At 45.6% G+C, this 19,924-nt stretch overlaps 1 protein-coding gene across 1 annotated transcript in view; it reads left to right on the top strand.

The window, feature by feature from the left end:
• The window catches only part of GIPC2 (GIPC PDZ domain containing family member 2), a 152,805-nt gene that overhangs the window by 46,055 nt on the left and 86,826 nt on the right, over window positions 1-19,924 (top strand). The window contains exon 2 of the mRNA XM_040360646.1: window positions 4,516-4,701. Within this exon, the coding sequence (XP_040216580.1) occupies window positions 4,516-4,701 (186 nt within the window). The remainder of the gene's footprint in view (window positions 1-4,515; window positions 4,702-19,924) is intronic.

Genomic DNA, 19,924 nt, shown 5'->3' with positions numbered 1-19,924 from the left:
GAGAGAGAGAGGGGGGCTGTCAGAGAGAGAGAGGGGGGCTGTCAGGGAGAGAGGGGGGCTGTCAGGGAGAGAGGGGGGCTGTCAGGGAGAGAGAGGGGGCTGTCAGAGAGAGAGGGGAGCAGGCGGCGGCGGCGGCTCTGTTTGACACATGTCAGAGCTGCCTGCTAGATAGTGGAAAGCTCTGCACAGTGCGTGCGGGAGTAGAATAACCGGCGGCCGTGCGCTCTAGGCGGCTGCCTAATCTGCCTAGTGGTAGCGCCGGCCCTAAAGGTATGTACGGAGAAAAAAAAAACCCGCCGGCAGTAAATGCCCTTACTATGCTGGCTCTGCTAGATGTAATATTAAAACATTTTTTTTTGGGTGAACCCCCGCTTTAAGTTGCTAAAAGAGATCTTGTTCCCGTGATTTCATTGTTTTGCTTGAGATTCCTCCTAGATGTTCTCAGTTAGTTTTGCGATAATGAATTCCATACAAGGCTTGGCTGTGCACTATTTATACAGAGCCCTTCGCCTGGTGTTGACATTGTACGCTAACTAGACACGTCACCAACTGTGTCATATCACAGATTTATTTTAGTCTCTCCGTGTTAAAAACAGAAACAGTTCCAGCTTTTCAACAAGGCGGCCTCTTGTAACTTTAAACTTTAAAATATGAATAAGTATGTGCAGCTGCTGAGGTCGGCTTTAAAGCCCAACGCTTGGAAACCTACAAATGTTCCCTTGCAGTGGGGCTGTTCCCGCACTGCAACTGTTACGACTTAACTGCTCATTCAGGTCAATGAGGGTATTGACTAGTCCCTGCAGCGTCTTCTCCCCGACACTCTAGTGGTCTAAAGTCCCGCTGATGTAGTCAGGACCGATGCACTCCGTAGCTATGCATCAAGGACACATTATTACACTCTTTCACACTAACAACTCCCCTCCCAAACACACAGACGGGAGAGGAGAGAGGGCTCAATCTGCACCTCTTCAGACTTGGCACCTGGATCTCCTTCAGGTAGTTTAGAATTAGGGTACCGACTGACAGGTGGCCAACATCCAACCTCTCAGTGTCCGGTTCCCCTGGTCCCCGATGGATGGTCAGGCCCCTGTCAGAACACCAGCCTCTCTTGGTACTCCTCAGGCAGACTCTCCACCGTACGGCCTCCTCCAACTGGACGGACGGCCCAGGACCTTCTTAGGTGTGACCCAGTCGATTACGGAGTCCCCAAGCGGCAGATCAATTGCTCCGGGCCCAACGTGATCCCGAAGCCAGGATCCTTGCGTTGCATGTGCAACCCCGGCCAGGAAGGCCATTAGCCGGGGCGGCGTAAAGTGGCTACCCTAAAGGTGGGCGCCACACGACGAGAAGCCCACGAAGATGGCGTCTGCCTCATAAATACTCTCTCCCAGCATGCACAGCGAGGCCAAACTTCCCTGATAGGCTGCTGGGCCAGAGCACCCAATCCTTGACTCCACTGCTGCCACCTGCTGACCTGGGGTGAGATTAGCACCCCAGAAACGACAGAATGGACCCACAGCACAGTCAAAGGTGAGACAGAGACCCAAATTTGAACAAATCAACATGGCCAGAGTTAACTAACTCTCTGACCCCCTCTAAATTTACCATAGCACCGGTTTTGGAAAGTAACCAGGCGCTACACTTGCAAACTAAGAGGGAGGGTCAAGTGATACAAAAGGTAATAACTGGGGGGGGGGGATAAAGTGATGGAGAAAATAAAAGTACAGTTTTTAGGAGGGGGCAGGGTAGACTTCTCTTAATAGAAGGCTTTTCAGGGATCACCTAAAAGTAAACAGAGTGGGAGATAGTCGGACAGATTGGGGTAGAGAGTTCCTTATGTGAGAGGCTTGGGGAAAGTCCTGGAGGTGAGCATGGGAGGGAGCTAGAGTGTGGCAGGCGCAGCACTATTATTTGAAATTTGATTTCTCTGATCTTTTAGTCCAAACAAGACTATCTGTTACTCTAGAATTCCTCTAGCGCCGTTCTATGGAAGCAGTAGGTTTAAAGAGCACACCAAACTCTTAAAAAAAACTTCTTTATTAACTTCAGCTTTTCTTCATATATAACACTGACAATTTCGCAGCAGGCAGTCCATGAACAAACACGTGTTGAATAAAGTATAACAAATTGCGGTTCAACTGTTCAATCTTGTCATTTTACACAAAATGGTAGATATATTTCTTTCTTCAGTATCTGTACTCTTGCTTTAAGTTATTTAAACACTTTATAATCTCTCTGAGGCTTGATCAATAGTTTTACTCGCTCTATATTGCTGTTTGCAGTTTGATAGCATGTTCGTTATGATGTTTGGAATTGAAATTTGATGTTTGAGGTTTGATAGCACGTTTGTTTGTTTGACCATTTGCTGTGATGTTTGATAGCTTGTTTGCTATGATGTTTGGTTTGCACGTTTGGTGGAACTACAAGTGAAAACATACAACTAGTTCAGTATACAGTTCTAATCACACTATTAACAATAGGAACATATATAACTGTATCAAATACCTATTTTGGCCACTTGCTTCCATAAAACAGAACTCTGACTGGTGTGTGTCGGCTCAAATCTTCACTCTCTGGTGTAATGAGTTCTAACAGCTCTGCCGGGAACTTTCCAGACAGAATGGGCCAGATCCATGTACCCTGGCGCATATATCCGTCGGGCGTAGCGTATCTCTGATACACTACGCCGTCGTAACTTTTTTTTTAAAGAATGTGTGCCGTAAGTTACAGCAGCGTAGTGTATCTTTGGCGGCGTAAGGGCGCGCCATTCAAATGGATGTGATGGGGGCGTGTTTTATGTAAATACGTCTTGACCCAACGTAAATTACGTTTTTTTTCAACTGCGCATGCGCCGTCCGTGGGGGTATCCCAGTGCGCATGCTCGAAATTAAACCAGAACAAGCCAATGTTTATGACGGTGACGTCATTCTACGCAAATCCCTATCCGCAAACGACGTAAAAAATTCAAAATTTGACGCGGGAACGACAGTCCTTTTCATCCCCTTGCTTTGAGTGACAGGGTTTTTACATATCTCGTGCACTAGCTTGGACACATGCACATTCCTGGATGTTTATCATAAATAGGGGGGTGATCCACAGTTCATTGTGAGAGGTAATGTAAGTCACTCGAAGCAAGGGGACCGAAAGGACTTTTTATTTAGACAGGTTTTTATCTGGAAGTCTGTTAATTTTCACTGAACAATAAAAGAGGATTGCTCAGAGCTGGATTAACTCTGTGTGGCAAGACTGGGCACAGATGATAGGAAATCTTATTCTCTACATTGTGATATCAAAAAATTGTATATGCATGTAAGTCACATTAGCAACCTAGGACAGGTCTTAGCTGGCCAGCTACATAGAGAGCAGGAGGTCTTGGGAGGAACGAAGAGAACAATTTGGTTGGTATTTTGAAGTGATTTCCGATTGGTTGACAAGGGTTGCATTTCTTTAGTCTGAATAAACATGTAAGTGTCTTTGTTGTCCATAGCATCAGATATATATATATTTTTTTTTATCACATTTCACACCCAGATACTGTCTTTCCCTGAAAATAAGACCGGGTCTTATATTAATTTTAGTCACAAAAAACACACTAGGGCTTATTTTCAGGGTAGGGCCTATTTTTTTTACGGTATGTACATTGAACAACATTTAAACAAAATTTTTTCAAATACCGGTACAGTCATCTTCATTTTCCTTTGAACCATTGGTCCTAATCTCTCATTTACAGCAAGTCTGTCTGGCTGGTTGTTGCTTTAATAAAAATCCTGTTCCTTTAAAGCATGATAAACAACACAGTGTTTGTGCTGTGTCATTTATCCCTCTCTATTTTCTGTTAAAATCTGAAAATGTCCTCTGTCTTCCCCTCAGGTACCCCCCCCCCCTTCTTTTCAAGTCAGGAGTCTCTGTTTTTTAGATCATTATTACTGTACTGTGATACTGTGTCATATTGTGGTCTGAGGTTCAGTTTTATACTGGTATACCGTTAAAAGTATGGGGTACGGTACCTGTTTTTTTTTCTGCACTGAGATCTGAGGTGATGAGGAGTTCGGCTTTGGTGACGTCAGCCCGCTCCGTGCAGTGAAAAGGGAGGGGGGCGCAGACGTCAGCGGGAGGAGAAAGAAGAGCCAAGATTGCCGGTGACGTCAATGCGCTGAAGACGGCATCTGGAGGGAGGAGGGAGGAGGGGAGGGAAGAGAATAGCCGCGATCCCCGGCTGATGCGCGCACAAGAGGAAGCAGCAGCAGACATCAGCCGGGGTCAGAGAAGAGGACCTCCGGCGGGGCAGCGGTGGGTGCATACTTTGTTTTACATATACCGCAGCAAACAGAGGCCTTTAGCCAGCATTTAAAAAAGTATTTTTTTCGGCGATTTACTAGGTCTTATTATCGGGGTAGGGCTTATATTGCAGCCCACCCCGATAATCCAGGGAGGGCTTATTTTCGGGGTAGGGTGTATTTTCGGGGAAACACGGTAGAGGCCAGTCTTTTAACCATTGCCCATTTCTTTCCTCAGATCCTATTTTGCACCTTGAATACACACAAAATCGACATGGACAAACTCCTAGGAGGTCAGATCGGCCTGGAAGACTTCATCTTCGCTCACGTAAGGGGCTCAAAGAAAGAGGTGGAAATTTTAAAAACGGATGATGCTTTGGGGCTGACCATCACCGACAATGGAGCTGGCATTGCTTTTATAAAGGTAAACAGGGCATCAAAGTCAACCCTTGCATCTAAGGTTGCAATTACCTGACTGTTGTTTAACCAAACAGCCTCATAACAACGGGATTAGTTGTCAGTGTTATTAGTAGGAAAAATATAACCAAGGCTGGAATTTTCCCAAGGAAATGTGGAAATCTAACTGGCATCATGTGACTTTATTGAGCATGATGTAACAGCATTGCTTCACAGCCAAGTAGTAATAGAAACTGGTTGTAAAATGTACAGTATCTACCTTTATTACAAGATAATATTTATTATATCTCAGTTTCTCCGTCTTGTACTCTTTGATAAGTATGTAGAGGTAGTGGGTGAGGCACTTGGGGATTGATTTACCAAAGTCAATCAGGCTGTGCACTTTCCGTTGCTCCAGAGCTTAGTAAATGAGGTAAAGCTTCACTTTACAAAGAATACCCAATCGCGTGCAAGGAAAAAAAAAATGCATTTTTGCTTGCACCTGATTGGATGATGGAAGTCAGCAGAGCTCTTACTCATTTACTAAGCTCTGGAGCAACTGCTCTTGCAAAGTGCACAATCTATTTGCCTTTAGTAAACCAAACCCATAGGGCCAGATCCACATACAATTAGAAAGGCGCAGCGTATGTGAGATACGCTACGCCGCTGTAATTTACTTTTTAATTCTTTGAATTTGCGCCGTAAGTTACGGCGGCGTAGTTTATCTCTCGGCGCGTAATTCAAATCGGCGAGTAGGGGGCGTGTTTCATTTAAATGAAGCGCGTCCCTGCGCCGAATGAACTGCGCATGCGCCGCCCCTAAATTTCCCGCCGTGCATTGCGCTAAATTACGTTGCAACAACGTCATTTTTTTAACTTCGACGTGAATTACGTCCATCCCTATTCACGGACGACTTACGCAAAAAAAAAAAATTCAAATTTCGACGTGGGAACGACGGCCATACTTAACATGGCAAGTCTAACTATACGCCGCAAAATACCAGCTTTAACTATACGCCGGAAAAAAACGACTAGAGACGACGTAAGAAAATGCGACGGCCGCGCGTATGCTCGTTGACCGTCGGAAATAGCTAATTTGCATACTTGACGCCGGAAACGACGCGAACTCCACCCAGCAGATGCTGAAGTATTGCATCTAAGATCCAAAGGCGTACGAAGCCGTACGCCTGTCGGATCGAACCCAGATGCCATCGTATCTTGGTTTGAGGATTCAAAATAAAGATACGACGTGGGAAATTTGAAAGTACGCCGGCGTATCAGTAGATACGCCGGCGTACTCTCTCTGAGGATCTGGCCCAATGTGTGGTAAGTTACTTTCGATTCTCTACATTTTCTCCAGAAATGTGCAGCAGATAAAGACTTGACTTTAGTCTGCCTTATCAAGTACACGCCATTATCTCAAACTGGTGACAAGGTGACATGGATCATAAAAGAATAGACCGCATTCCTGGTTTATACAAAATAGCTTTCAGTAACAAGTACTGTATGCATGCTTCAAGGGATGAGCAAAATGGAGAATTTTGGTAAATTTTTATTTTTGAAAATTTTGGTCAAATTTCACAATTTGGGAAAAATGTATTGAAGGCAATGGGGAGAGTGACTTACACCGTCGGATCTTAGGCTGCAATTCCAGGCCGGCCGCTAGGTGGCGTTTCTTTTTTTTTTACGCGGCGAATATGCAAATGAGGATTTCCGCCGATTCAGAAACTAACGACCGCCCGGCGCATTTTTTTTACGTCGTTTGCGTTCGGCTTTTTCCGGCGTATAGTTACCCCTGCTATATGCGGCGTATCCTATGTTAAGTATGGCCATCGTTCCCGGGTTGAATTTGGAATTTTTTACGTCGTTTGCGTAAGTCGTCCGCGAATACGGATGGACGTAATTTACGTTCACGTCGAAACCAATGACGTCCTAGCAACGTCATTTGGAGCAATGCACGCTGGGAAATTTAGCGGACGGCGCTTGCGCAGTTCGTTGGGTGCGGGGACGCGCCTGATTTAAATGCTACACACCCCCTAGCCGTGGAATTTGAATTCCGCGGGGGGATTTACGATCCGCCGGCGCAACTTTAGAGGCAAGTGCTTTCTGAATAAAGCACTTGCCTCAAAAACTTGCGCCGGCCGATTGTAAATCACATAGGTAACGCGGATCTAAAGATCCGCTAACCTATCTGAATCTAGCCCAGTATCTTCAGCTGAAGAAGAGCTCTGTGACATGTTGCATGAAGTAGCAATGAGCTGGAACAGTGGCGGCTGGTGCTCAATTTTATTTTTGGGGGGGGGGGGGGGCGCAAAAAAAATGAAATAAAAAACATCAATTGCCACCACTGTGCCCATCAATTGCCGCCACTGTGCCCATCAATTGCCGCCACTGTGCCCATCAATTGCCGCCACTGTGCCCATCAATTGCCGCCACTGTGCCCATCAATTGCCGCCACTGTGCCCATCAAACGTATCCACTGCGCATCTCCAAATTTTTTTTTTTTCATTTATTTCTTGCACATCAATGAAATTTTTTTTTTTGGGTGGAACTCCACTTTAACAACTTGCCAGGTCGGCTCCCCTGCGCGAGAGCACGTAGCTATACGCCGGCTCTCGCGCAGGCCACTAGGGGCGTATGAACAGAAGATCGGTCATTTGCCCTAGTGAGGCCACCCCCCTACAGTTAGAACACACCCAGGGACATACTTAACCCCTTCCCCGCCCCCTAGTGTTAACCCCTTCACTGCCAGTGGATTTTTTTTAGTAATCCAATGCATTTTTATAGCACTGATCGCTATAAAAATGCCAATGGTGGTCCCAAAAGTGTCCGAAGTGTCCGCCATAATGTCGCAGTACTGAAAAAAAATCGCTAATCGCTGCCATTACTAGTAAAAAAAAATATATATTTATAAAAATGCCATTAAACTACCCCCTATTTTGTAAACGCTATAACTTTTGCGCAAACCAATCAAACACTTATTGCGTTTTTTTTTTTTTACGAAAAATATGTAGAAGAATACGTATCGGCCAAAAAGTAAAAAATATAATTTTTTTTTCAAAATTGTCCCTCTATTTTTGTTTATAGTGCAAAAACTAAAACCGCAGAGGTGATCAAATACCACCAAAAAAAGCTCTATTTGTGGGGAAAAAGGGACGCCAATTTTGTTTGGGAGCCACGTGACACGACCGCGCAATTGTCAGTTAACGCGACGCAGTGCCGAATCACAAAAAGTGCTCTGGTCTTTGGGCAGCAATATGGTCCGGGGGTTAAGTGGTTAATCACCCTCTCTATTTGTTCTGTTTACCATCATCATTGAAAGTAAAAGAAAATCCCCCAAATTTTGGGTTGTCCCCAGAAAAGTAATAGAGGGGAAATTTTCCATTGGGGACACTAGTTCTGGTGACCTGGTGGGGTTCCCAAGGAATTCCCTTAATTTTCAGGAATTTCCTCTCACTTCCTGTTTGGTTATTGGACAGGAAGTGAAGGAAAAGCTCCGCAATGAGACACAGGGGGCGAACAAAATCCTGACGGGTTCTATCCAAAATGAAAAAAAATAAGTTTTGCCTATAGTTCTACTTGAATACCTTTTTAAGTAGAGCTAAAACAATAGGCTTCAAAGGAAATGTGTAGGTAATAGTTCAGAATCTCCCGTGCATTTCATGTATTTGTGATGCCTCCGGCAAGTACTTGACATGCTTTTTTCTGGCCTGTCAGCAGCTTGCCTATGTTAACCATTTCTCCAGAATGTTTAACAATCAGACACTTCTGAAAGGCTATGAAGATGCTTCTAAAACCTTTCTCCACGCCAATATACCAGAGTGTTCCCCCTGACCCCTGCTACGGGCAGGCCAAGCATTGCTTGCAAAATCCAAATCAAACCACAGCAATGCAAAACCATGCAAATGTTCATCTCTAATGTGTTCTAACACTCATACCGACCATCTGTAAAAGGACGTATTACGGCACAAATTATGTAGGCACCAGCAAAGCGGCCCATCAAGAATTTATAAACAAAAATGCTTGGTTAAGCACTTTTTTCATATCAAAAGAAATAATTTAGAGGTTGAAGTAAAGTTTTAGGATGGTAAAACTTTTTTTAATACATAAATAATACATATTTAACCACTTGCCTACAGGGCACTTTCTGCCCAGGCCATTTTTCAGCTTTCAGCCCTGTCGCACTTTGAATGAGAATTGCGCGGTCATCTAACACTTTTTATCATTTTTCTTTACACAAATAGAGCTTTCTTTTGCTGGTATTTAAAGGGGAGTTCCAGCCATTTGTATGTTTATTAAAAGTCAGCAGCAACAAAAAGTGTAGCTGCTGGCTTTTAATAAACTGACACTTACCTGCTCCAGCGCTGCGCCGGCCGGGGCTCCGCTCCTCTCCCCCCCTCCCCGGCCGGCGTCTTCATTCTGAGTGTGGGCACCCGGCCGTGACAGCTTTCGTCTTCACGGCCGGGCACCCACTGCGCATGCGCGAGCGACACTGCGCATGCGCGAGCGGCGCGGCCCGGCGCCGCGCCGTGTAATTGGCCAGGAGATCGCCTAGGACCTGTGACGTGTCCTAGGCGATCGCCTACAGCAGCCCCTTCCTGAAGGCGATTAAGCTTAGTCGCCTACAGGAAGGAGGAAGTGGGACAGGAAGTCCCACTCTTGCTGAAGCCCCCACTCCCCCCCCAAAAAAATTGCATGCCAAATGTGGCATGTAAGGGGGAGAGGAGTGGGTTAAGAGGAAGTTCCAAATTTGGGTGGAACTCCTCTTTAATCACTGCTGGGTTTTTTATAAAAAAAAAAAAAGTTTTTTGCTTAGTTTCTGTCAGTAAATTATGGAACTAAGGGCCAGATTCACAAAAGGGATACGACGGCGTTTCTCCTGATACGCCGTCGTATCTCTGTTTCTATCTATGCGACTGATTCATAGAATCAGTTACGCATAGATATTCCTAAGATCCGACAGGTGTAATTGTTTTACACTGTCGGATCTTAGGATGCAGTACCGCGGCCGCCGCTGGGGGGAGTTTGCGTCGTAAACCAGCGTTAGGGATGCAAATTAGGAGTTACGGCGGATCCCCGATGGATTTTCGCGTTCGCTACGTCGCCGCTAGTCTAGTTTCCCGTCGCAAAGTTAGTCGTCGTTTTAGGTGCCCTAACTTTAGTCAGCAAACGTATTGCTGTCTAAAGTATGGCCGTCGTTCCCGCGTCGAAATTTTAAAATGAACGTCGTTTGCGTAAGCCGTCCGGGAATACGGAAGTACGCTACGCGCGTCGCCGTTCGAAAAAATTACGTCACGGCGCGCAAAGCACGACGGGAATTGCGCAACTGAGCATGCGCAGAAGTTCCGGTGTGGGAGCGCGCCTAGCTTAAATGGCACACGCCCATTTGAATTGGCCCGCCTTGCGCCGGAGGCCGCCGGCGTAGTTTTCATCGCAAGTGCTCTGTGAATCAGGCACTTGCGATGAAAACTTGCGGCGGTGTAACGTATCTACGATACGTTACGCCGCCGCAGTTCTATGTGAATCTGGCCCTAAGTAATTTTTTACCTTCACTGATGTGCGCTGATGAGGAAGAACTGATGGGCTAAACTGGTGGGCATTGATGAGGTGGCACTTATGGGCATGGATAAGGTGGCACTGATGAGGCATTAATCTGCCACACTTGTGGGCAATGATAGGTGGCACTGATATGTGGCACTGGGCACTGGTGGGCACTGATTAGGTGGCACTGAGGCATTAAAATGCCACACTTATGGGCACTGATAGGTGGCACTGATATGTGGCACTGGTGGGCACTGATAGGTGGCACTGGTGGACACTGATAGGCGCCACTGGTGGACACTGATAGGCACAAATAGGCGGTACTGTTTGGCACTGATGGGCATTGATGGGTGACACTGATGGGCATTGATCGACAGCAGTGATGGGCATTGATGGGCAGCTCTGACAGCCAGTACTGACTGGCATCGCTAATGGGCACTTGCAGGCACTGATTGTTGCCACTGGTGGGCACTGATTGCAGCCACTGTTGGGCAATGGTGGGCACTGATTGGTGACGATAAATTGCTATACAGTAATCAGGGCACTGATGATCAGTGCCCTGATTACATTCCTAGATGTAAATTTACTAGCAACCCTGCCTTAACTTCAGGGTGCTACACTAATTAGGTGACCTGATGGCAATTGGTTCCACTCAGTTTTAGTTTGGGGTATCAGAGTAAAGGGGGCTGAATACAAATGCACGCCACATTTTTCACATATTTATTTGTAAAAACATTTGAAACCCATTAATCGTTTTCATTCCACTTCACAATTATGTGCCACTTTGTGTTGGTCTATCACATAAAATCCCAATGAAATACATTTAGGTTTTTGGTTGTAACATGACAAAATGTGGAAAATTTCAAAGGGTATGAATACTTTTTCAAGGCACTGTAAATCCCTTTAGTTTTAGTTTTTAACGCATACTGTTTGACAGGATAATTTTGGTTTGTTGCAGGCTGGCAGGTGAGTTAAGCTGGGATTTTTTTTTTGTTTGACATGTGTCGCCCTTCCACGTGCTCCTTGCTATTAAGGCCAGCTCTAGGTTGAGGCAGTTGCTGTTTGTTTGTACTGTCAGAGGACCTTAGCCTGCCAAAGTTTGGGGGGAAAGAGGTTGCATGGACCGGAGCTAGCAGAAGCAGACGATCGGGTTAGTAAAAGTGCCTTACCAGGCACCCTAGACAGTGCCGATCCTGACCTCCCTGGGGCCCTAAGCAAAATGACATGGCACATTAAAAATGAGAAGCGGGGGGCGCTGACGACAGTGACATGTCACATTAACCACTTAAGCCCCGGACCATTTTGCAGCTAAATGCCCAGGCCAGGTTTCGCGATTCGGCACTGCGTCGCTTTAACAGACAATTGCGCGGTCGTGCGAAGTGGCTCCCAAACAAAATTGGCGTCCTTTCTTTTGGTGGTATTTAATCACCTCTGCGGTTTTTATTTTTTGCGCTATAAACAAAAATAAACAAACATATATAACATTTTTTTTTCCCTCAGTTTAGGCCGATACGTATTCTTCGACCTATTTTTGGTAAAAAAAATCGCAATAAGCGTTTATCGATTGGTTTGCGCAAAATTTATAGCGTTTACAAAATAGGGGATAGTTTTATTGCATTTTTATTATTTTTTTTTTACTACTATTGGCGGCGATCAGCGTTTTTTTTTCCGTGACTGCGATATTATGGCGGACACTTTTTGACAATTTTGACACATTTTTGGGACCATTGTCATTTTCACAGCAAAAAATGCATTTAAATTGCATTGTTTATTGTGAAAATTACAGTTGCAGTTTTGGAGTTAACCACAGGGGGCGCTGTAGGGGGTTAGGGCTCACTTAGTGTGTGTTTACAACTGTAGGGGGGTGTGGCTGTAGGACTGACGTCATCGATCGAGTCTCCCTTATAAAAGGGATCACTCGATCGATACGCCGCCACAGTGAAGCACGGGGAAGCCGTGTTTACATACGGCTCTCCCCGTGCTTCAGCCTCGGGGAGCGATCGCGACGGAGCGGCTATAAATGAATAGCCATGCCGTCGTCCCGGAACGCTCCCCGAGGGAACCCCTGCCCACCGCACGCAGCTTAGGGGGTCCCGATCGGACCCCCCACCCGCTAGAAGGCAAGGACATGTGTGTATATATATATATATATATATATATATATATATATATATATATATATATATATATATATATATATATATATATATATATACGTCCTTTTGCCTGTCCGTGCCATTCTGCGGACGTAAATAGTCGTGCGGCGGGCGTTAAGGGGTTAAAGAAAGTTGAGAAGTCGGGGGAGGGGGTGTTCTGCTGTCGGAAATGATTTAGCCAGCGAGTTTAGAAGCGGGGTGAGGGGCCTAAAATGGCTTCTCACCAGGCGGGGCCTCTAGTAATTTGGGGGGCCCTTCGCAGCTTTGCGGGGCCCTAAGCGGCTTGCATAGTGAGCCTATAGGGAGGATCGGCCATAAACCAGCAGTGAACCCTTGCAGGGTGGGCTCCAGGTTTATTGGAGTTCAGCGTTAAGGCAGGTGTATGGCACAACATACTCCGTGTATAGTCACATTGCCAGCATGGGAGTGCCATACATTGTAGTTACATATGTTTGCAGCTGTGAAAGATTGTTGTACTACATCATCATTAATAAATTATAGAAACATTAACAGGATCTCGGGGATAATAAATCGGCATTAACAAAGGAAGCCAGAGCCTGTCTGTCGGCAGGTGAGTTTGCGCCCTGCGTTGCTATTCAGGTCTTGTGACACATCTGTCATTGTCGGCTAGGTGCGTGTTAACAGACTGCTCAGCACAATTTCCCCGCATCACTTCCTCCAAGCGTCCTTTCAACCACAGCAACATTTTATTATAGTCAATCAATGATGACAAATTCTGTTCAGTCAACATAAAGTCAAAGTCCAATCCAGTTATTATTTGAATACAAATGAACACAAACAATGTAGTGCTCATTTACATACAGGCAGTGCCCGATTTACATACACTATATGGGCCAGATTAGGCATGTGCAAAAGGGAAAATTTCGTTTCGTTTCGTTTTAATTCGTTATTTAATTAATTTCGTTAAGTTAGGTTCGTTACATGTGTTAAATTCGTTTTCGGAACTCGTTCGTTTTCGACCGAATTTCGAAAAATCCGGTCGAATTCGAAAGTATTTCGACCGGATTCGACAACAAATAGTCTCTTTTCAAATATAATTTCGAAATTCGATCGGAATTTGAAAAAAATAAATAAATAAATTTGAATTCCAAATCGAAAACCCGTGGACGAAATTCGATCGGAATTCAAAAAAAAAAAAAAAAAATGTTTTCGAATTCCAAATCGAAAACCCGCGGACGAAATTCGATCGGAATTCGAATAAAATTCGAATTCCGATCGAATTTCGTCCGCGGGTTTTCGATTCGGAATCGAAAACGTTCGGATTCGGTAAATTCATTAATATTGCAATTCGGGAATTCGTATGCATCCGAATGTCCGAATAATGAAAAATTCGTCCGAATTTCGATTCGAAACGAAATGCACATGCCTAGGCCAGATTCACGTAGATTTGCGGCGGCGTAACGTCTGGCAGATACGTTACACCGCCGCAAGTTTTCATCGCAAGTGCCTGATTCACAAAGCACTTGCAATGAAAACCTACGCTGGCGGTCTCCGGCCTAAGCCCGCGTAATTCAAATGGGCGTGTGCCATTTAAATTAGGCGCGCTCCCGCGCCGGACCTACCGCGCATGCTCCGTTTCCGAACTCCCGACGTGCTTTGCGCGAAGTGACGTCATTTTTTCGAGCGGCGACGCGCGTAGCGTAATTCCGTATTCCCGGACGGCAAACGACGTTATTTTTTAAATTTCGACGCGGGAACGACGGCCATACTTTATACAGCAATACGATTGCTGTGTAAAGTTAAGGCACCAAAAAAAACCTCCTAATTTGCATACCCGACGCTGGTTTACGACGCAAACTCCCCCCAGCGGCGGCCGCGGTATTGCATCTTAAGATCCGACAGTGTAAAACAATTACACCTGTCGGATCTTAGGGATATCTATGCGTAACTGATTCTATGAATCAGTCGCATTGATAGAAACAGCGATACGACGGCGTATCAGGAGAAACGCCGTCGTATCCCTTTTGTGAATCTGGCCCTATGTTACCAAAAGTATTGGGACGCCTGCCTTTACATGCACATGAACTTTATTGGCATCCCAGTCTTAGTCTGTAGGGTTCATTATTGAGTTGGCCCACCCATTGCAGCTATAACAGCTTCAACTCTTCTGGGAAGACTGTCCACAAGGTTTAGGAGTGTCTATGGGAATGTTGGACCATTCTTCCAGAAGAGCATTTGTGAGGTCAGGAAATGATGTTGGACAAGAAATCCTAAGTTAAAAGTCTCTGCTCTAATACATCCCTAAGGTGTTCTATAGGGTTGAGGTCAGGACTTGAGTCAAGTTCTTTAATTCCAAACTCACTCACCCTTGCTTTGTGCACAGGAGGGATCATTTCAATTGCGCAGAGCGACTCACGTATGCGCAGTAGGGAACCGGGAATCATTTCCCGATTCCCTTACCAAAGATGGCGGCGGCAGCAGCATCCGAGGACCAATGCACGGGTCGGCCTCGGGTGCTGACATCGCGGGCGCGCTGGACAGGTAAGTATCCATATTTTTAAAGTCAGCAGCTGCAGTATTTGTTTAGGCCGACACGTATTCTTCTACATATTTTTGGTAAAAAAAATAGCAATAAGCGTTTATCGGTTGGTTTGCGCAAAATTTATTGCGTTTACAAAATAGGGGATAGTTTCATTGCATTTTTATAAAAAATTTTTTTTTTTACTACTAATGGCGGCGATCAGCGTTTTTTTTTTTTTGTGACTGCGACATTATGGCGGACACTTCGGACAATTTTGACACATTTTTGGGACCATTGTCATTTTCACAGCAAAAAATGCATTTAAAATGCATTGTTTATTGTGGAAATGACAGTTGCAGTTTGGGAGTTAACCACAGGGGGCGCTGAAGGAGTTATGTTTCACCTAGTGTGTGTTTACAACTGTAGGGGGACGTGGCTGTAGGAGTGACGTCATCGATTGTGTCTCCCTATAAAGGGGATGACACGATCGATGCAGCCGCCACAGTGAAGCACGGGGAAGCTGTGTTTACAAGCGGCTCTTCCCGTTCTTCAGCTCCGGGCGCGCGACCCACGGCTGGGTAGATGTACAGGACGTACCGGTACGTACATCTGCCCAGCCGTGCCATTCTGCTAACGTATATTTACAGGAGGCGGTCCTTAAGTGGTTAAAGGAACCAATTTAGAAAATAAAAGACAAACCTTTACAACTCCTTTAAGGTTAAACCGCTTCTCTTCCAATTTCAGTGATTATTTTTAAACTCCCTACCACTGAAAAGTTTTTTCCCTATGCTAGGTTCACCAGTACGGTATTTGTACATCGTTATCGAATCTCCTCTCAAGCGTCTCTTCTCCAGAGAGAATAAGTTCAGTGCTTGTAGTTTTTCCCCATAGCTGAGGTCCTCCAGTCCCTTTATTAGCTTTGTTGCCCTTCTTTGAACTCTTTCCAGTTCCAACACATCCTTCTTGAGGACTGGTGACTAGAACTGGACGGTATACGCAAGATTCGGCTGGACCAGAGTCTTGTAGAGTTGGATAATTAGCGTTTTTATCGCTGGAGTAAATCCCCTTTTTAATGCCAATATTCTGTTTGCTTTGCTTGGCATTGCATGCCATTGTTGAGCCTATCATCTACTAGGCCCCCCAGGTCCTTTTCCATCCTATATTCCCCCAGAGGTTCTCCCCCTAGCGAGTAACTTGCATTGGTATTTTTAGCACCCAAATGCATTACTTTACATTTTTCAACATTAACCACTTCCCGCCCGGTCCATAGGGGATTTACGTCCGGGAAGTGGTTTTGAAATCCTGACTGGACGTCCATGGACGTCCTGCAGGATTTCATGCCGCGCGCGCCCGTGGGAACCAGTCTGACACCATGCATCTCCGATCTCGGTAAAGAGCCTCTGGCGGAGGCTCTTTACCACGTGATCAGCCATGCCCAATCACGGCTGATCACGATGTAAACAGGAAGAGCCGTTGATGGCCAAAAGTCTGGGGGAAAAAAAAAAAGCATTAAAAAATAAAAAAAGATGCCAATCAGTGCCCACAAATGGGCACTGACTGGCAACATGGGTAAATCAGTGCCGCCCCACAATGTCCATCAGTGCCACCCCACAGTGTCCATCAGTGCCACCCACAGTGCCCATCCATGCCCAGTGCCCACCTATCAGTGCCCATCTGTTCCACCCATAAGTATCCATCAGTGCCACCCATCAGTGCCGCCCATGTGTGCCGCCCATGTGTGCCCATCAGTGCCGCCCATGTGTGCCCATCAGTGCCGCCTATGTGTGCCCATCAGTGCCGCATACCAGCACCGCCAATCAGTGCCACCTCATCTGTGCCCGTCAATACTACCTCATCGATGTCCATCAGTGCCATCTCATCTGTGCCCATCAGTCCCGCCATATCAGTGCCCGTAATTAAAAGAGAAAACATATTTATTTACAAAAAAAAAACAGAAAAAAATAAAAACGTAATTTTTTTTCCAAATTTTCAGTCTTTTTTTAGTTGTTGCGCAAAAAAAAAACACGCAGAGGTGATCAAATACCACCAAAAGAAAGCTCTATTTGTGGGGAAAAAAGGACGCCAATTTTGTTTGGGCACAGTGTAGCATGACCGCGCAATTGCCATTCAAAGTGCGACAGTGCTGAAAGCTGAAAATTGGCTTGGGCGGGAAGGTGCGTAAGTGCCTGGTATGGAAGGGGTTAAACCTCATTTGCCATGTAGTTGCCACCCCATAATTTTTTTTTAGGTCTTGCAAGGTTTCCACATCTTGCTGTGAAGTCATTTCCCTGCTTAGCTTTGTACCATCAGCAAATCTTGAGATTGAGCTATTTATACCAACCTCTATATCGTTTATCAATAAATTCAACAGAATTGGTCCCAGGACACATTCTTGCGGGACCCCACTTACCACTCCAGACTTGTGAGTACACGCTATTTATCGCCACCCAGTGGACCCGCCCCTGTAGGCAGTTCTCTATCCAGGTACATACCCTCTGGTCCATGCCTACAGACCTCAGTTTGGAAAGTAAATGTTTATGAGGAACTGTATCAGATGCCTTTCCAAAATCCAGATACACCACATCCACAGGCCTTCCTTTATCTAGATTTGGATAATAGATCTAGGGTTTATTGGTATAAAGTTTACCCACTTGCCATCCCGCATATAGGGATATGACGGCCTCAAGGTGGCTCTGCCATCCTGGGTGGCCGACATATGACGTCCTTGGGCCTCCCAGCCGCCAGGGGGCACGCTCGTCGCCAGCAGGGTGCCCGCCGCATCACTCAGGTGCAGATGCGCGTGCCTGGCGGCCAGGCACCCGCTATCCCCAGTTACAGAGCCAGGGACGTGGATCTGTGTGTTTAAACAGGGAGAGGAGACCGATGGTGTGTCCCTTGTACATAGGGACACCGATCGATCACCTCCCCCAGTCAGTCCCCTCCCTTCACAGTTAGAATAACTCCCTAGGGAACACATTTAACCGCTTGATCGCCCCCTACTGTTAACCCCCCTTCCCTGCCAATGACATTTATATAGTAATCGGTGCATATTTATAGCACTGTTCGCTGTATAAATGTCAATGGTCCCAAAATGGTGTCAAAAGTGTCCGATCTGTCTGCCGCAGTCCTGACAAAAATCACAGATACCTGCCATTACTAGTAAAAAAATAAAACATATTTTTTTAATAAATATATCCCTGATTTTGAAGGTGCTATAACTTTTGCGCAAAAATATGTAGAAGAATACATATCGGCCTAAACCGAGAATACAATGGGCCAGATTCACATAGATTAGCGGATCTTTAGATCCGCGTAATCGATGTGATTTACGATCCGCCGGCGCACTTTTGCGAGGCTAGTGCTGTATTCACAAAGCACTTACCTCGAAACTTGCACCGGCGGATCGTAACTCCCCCGGCGGAATTCAAATTCCGCGGCTAGGGGGAGTGTAGTATTTAAATCAGGCGCGTCCCCGCGCCGATTTAAATGCGCATGCGCCGCCGGCTAAATTTCCCGGCGTGCATTGCTCACACTGACGTCGCTAGGACGTCAGTGGTTTCGGCGTGAGCGTAACTTGCGTCGGGAAGAATTCTGAATCGGCGTACGCAAACGACGTTAAAATTTAAAACTCGGCGCGGGAACGACGGCCATACTAAACATAGGATACGCCGCAGTTACCCCTGCTATAGGGGTAACTATCCACCGGAAGAAAAAGAAACGCAAACGATGTGAAAAAAAAAGCGACGGGCGGGCGTTCGTTACTGAATCGGCGGTCCTGCTCATTTGCATATCCGACGTGTAAAAAACCGAGGCGACACCTAGCGCCCGGCGGGAGATTGCAGCCTAAGATTCGGCGGTGTAAGTCACTTACACCAGTCGAATCTAAGGGAGATCTATACGGAACTGATTCTTATGAATCAGTCGCATAGATCCGACCGTCGGATCTCAGAGATACGGTGTAAAGATAAAGCATGTCTCTAGGTGGCGCAGCCCATGCAAAGTATGAACGTCGGAACAAGCGTAAGTCGTACGCGAATATGGCTGTGCGTAAATTACGTTCACGTCACTTGCATTGAACCGACGTATCTTTGGGCGTAAATACGACGTGATACTGAGCAGGCGCCGTTCGTTCGGCCATGCATCTACATGGGGTCAACCCTCATTTAAATACAACACGCCCCCTACCAGCCTACTTTGAATTACGCGCACTTACGCCGGCCCATTTACGCTACGCCGCCGTAACTTAGGACGCAATTGCTTTGTGAATACAGCACTTGCCTCTCTAAGTTGCGGCGGCGTAGCGTAAATACGTAGAGCGGCTGTACGTGAATCTAGGCCATTGTGTTTTTTTTTTTTTTTTTTTTTAATTATCAGTCTTTTTTTGTTCATAGCCCAAAAAATAAAAACCGCAGAGATGATCAAATGCCACCAAAAGAAAGCTTTATTTGTGGGGAAAAAATGATCAACATTTCATTGGGGTACAGTGTTGTATGACTGCGCAATTGTCATTCAAAGCGTGACAGCGCTGAAGGCTGAAAATTGGTCTGGGCAGGAAGGGGGTGAAAATGCCCGGTATTGAAGTGTTTAAATGAGATTTTAGTGATTGTGTTTCCATCTATGTTAAGCTGTGATTGTTCTGGCATAACTATTTTTGATCATATGCTCGGTTTGAATTGGTTTATTTATGGTTTGCATATGGTCCAACTTCTGGTCTATTATAAAAAAATTTGAACCTCTCATGAAAAAAAGCAGCAGGTTGCATTGTGCAGAACTCCAACCATGAGAAACGCGTAGATGGAGTTGATCCTATTGAATTCAATGCTGTAGACTTTTGCAGGTTTTTTCTTTCCAGATTGTAGGCAAATCGAGCCTTTTATATTTATTTCATATTCATTTCAGTACAGGTTGTCTATGAACAATATACTCATTTAATATCACAGATGATTTTCCGCCTTTACAGTAACGCTGTGCGGGTAACTATTCACACTCTATAAATTCCCTCGTGAAATGAGTGTTAGGAATTCCTGCTAAGATTATTCTAAGAGATCTATGCTTCACACGTTCCCTCTCTCC

Source organism: Rana temporaria, chromosome 7, assembly GCF_905171775.1.
Source record: "Rana temporaria chromosome 7, aRanTem1.1, whole genome shotgun sequence".
NCBI classification, from domain to species: Eukaryota; Metazoa; Chordata; class Amphibia; order Anura; family Ranidae; genus Rana; species Rana temporaria.
Note: the sequence above shows the minus strand (reverse complement) of the source record. Positions and strands in the feature narration are given on the sequence as shown.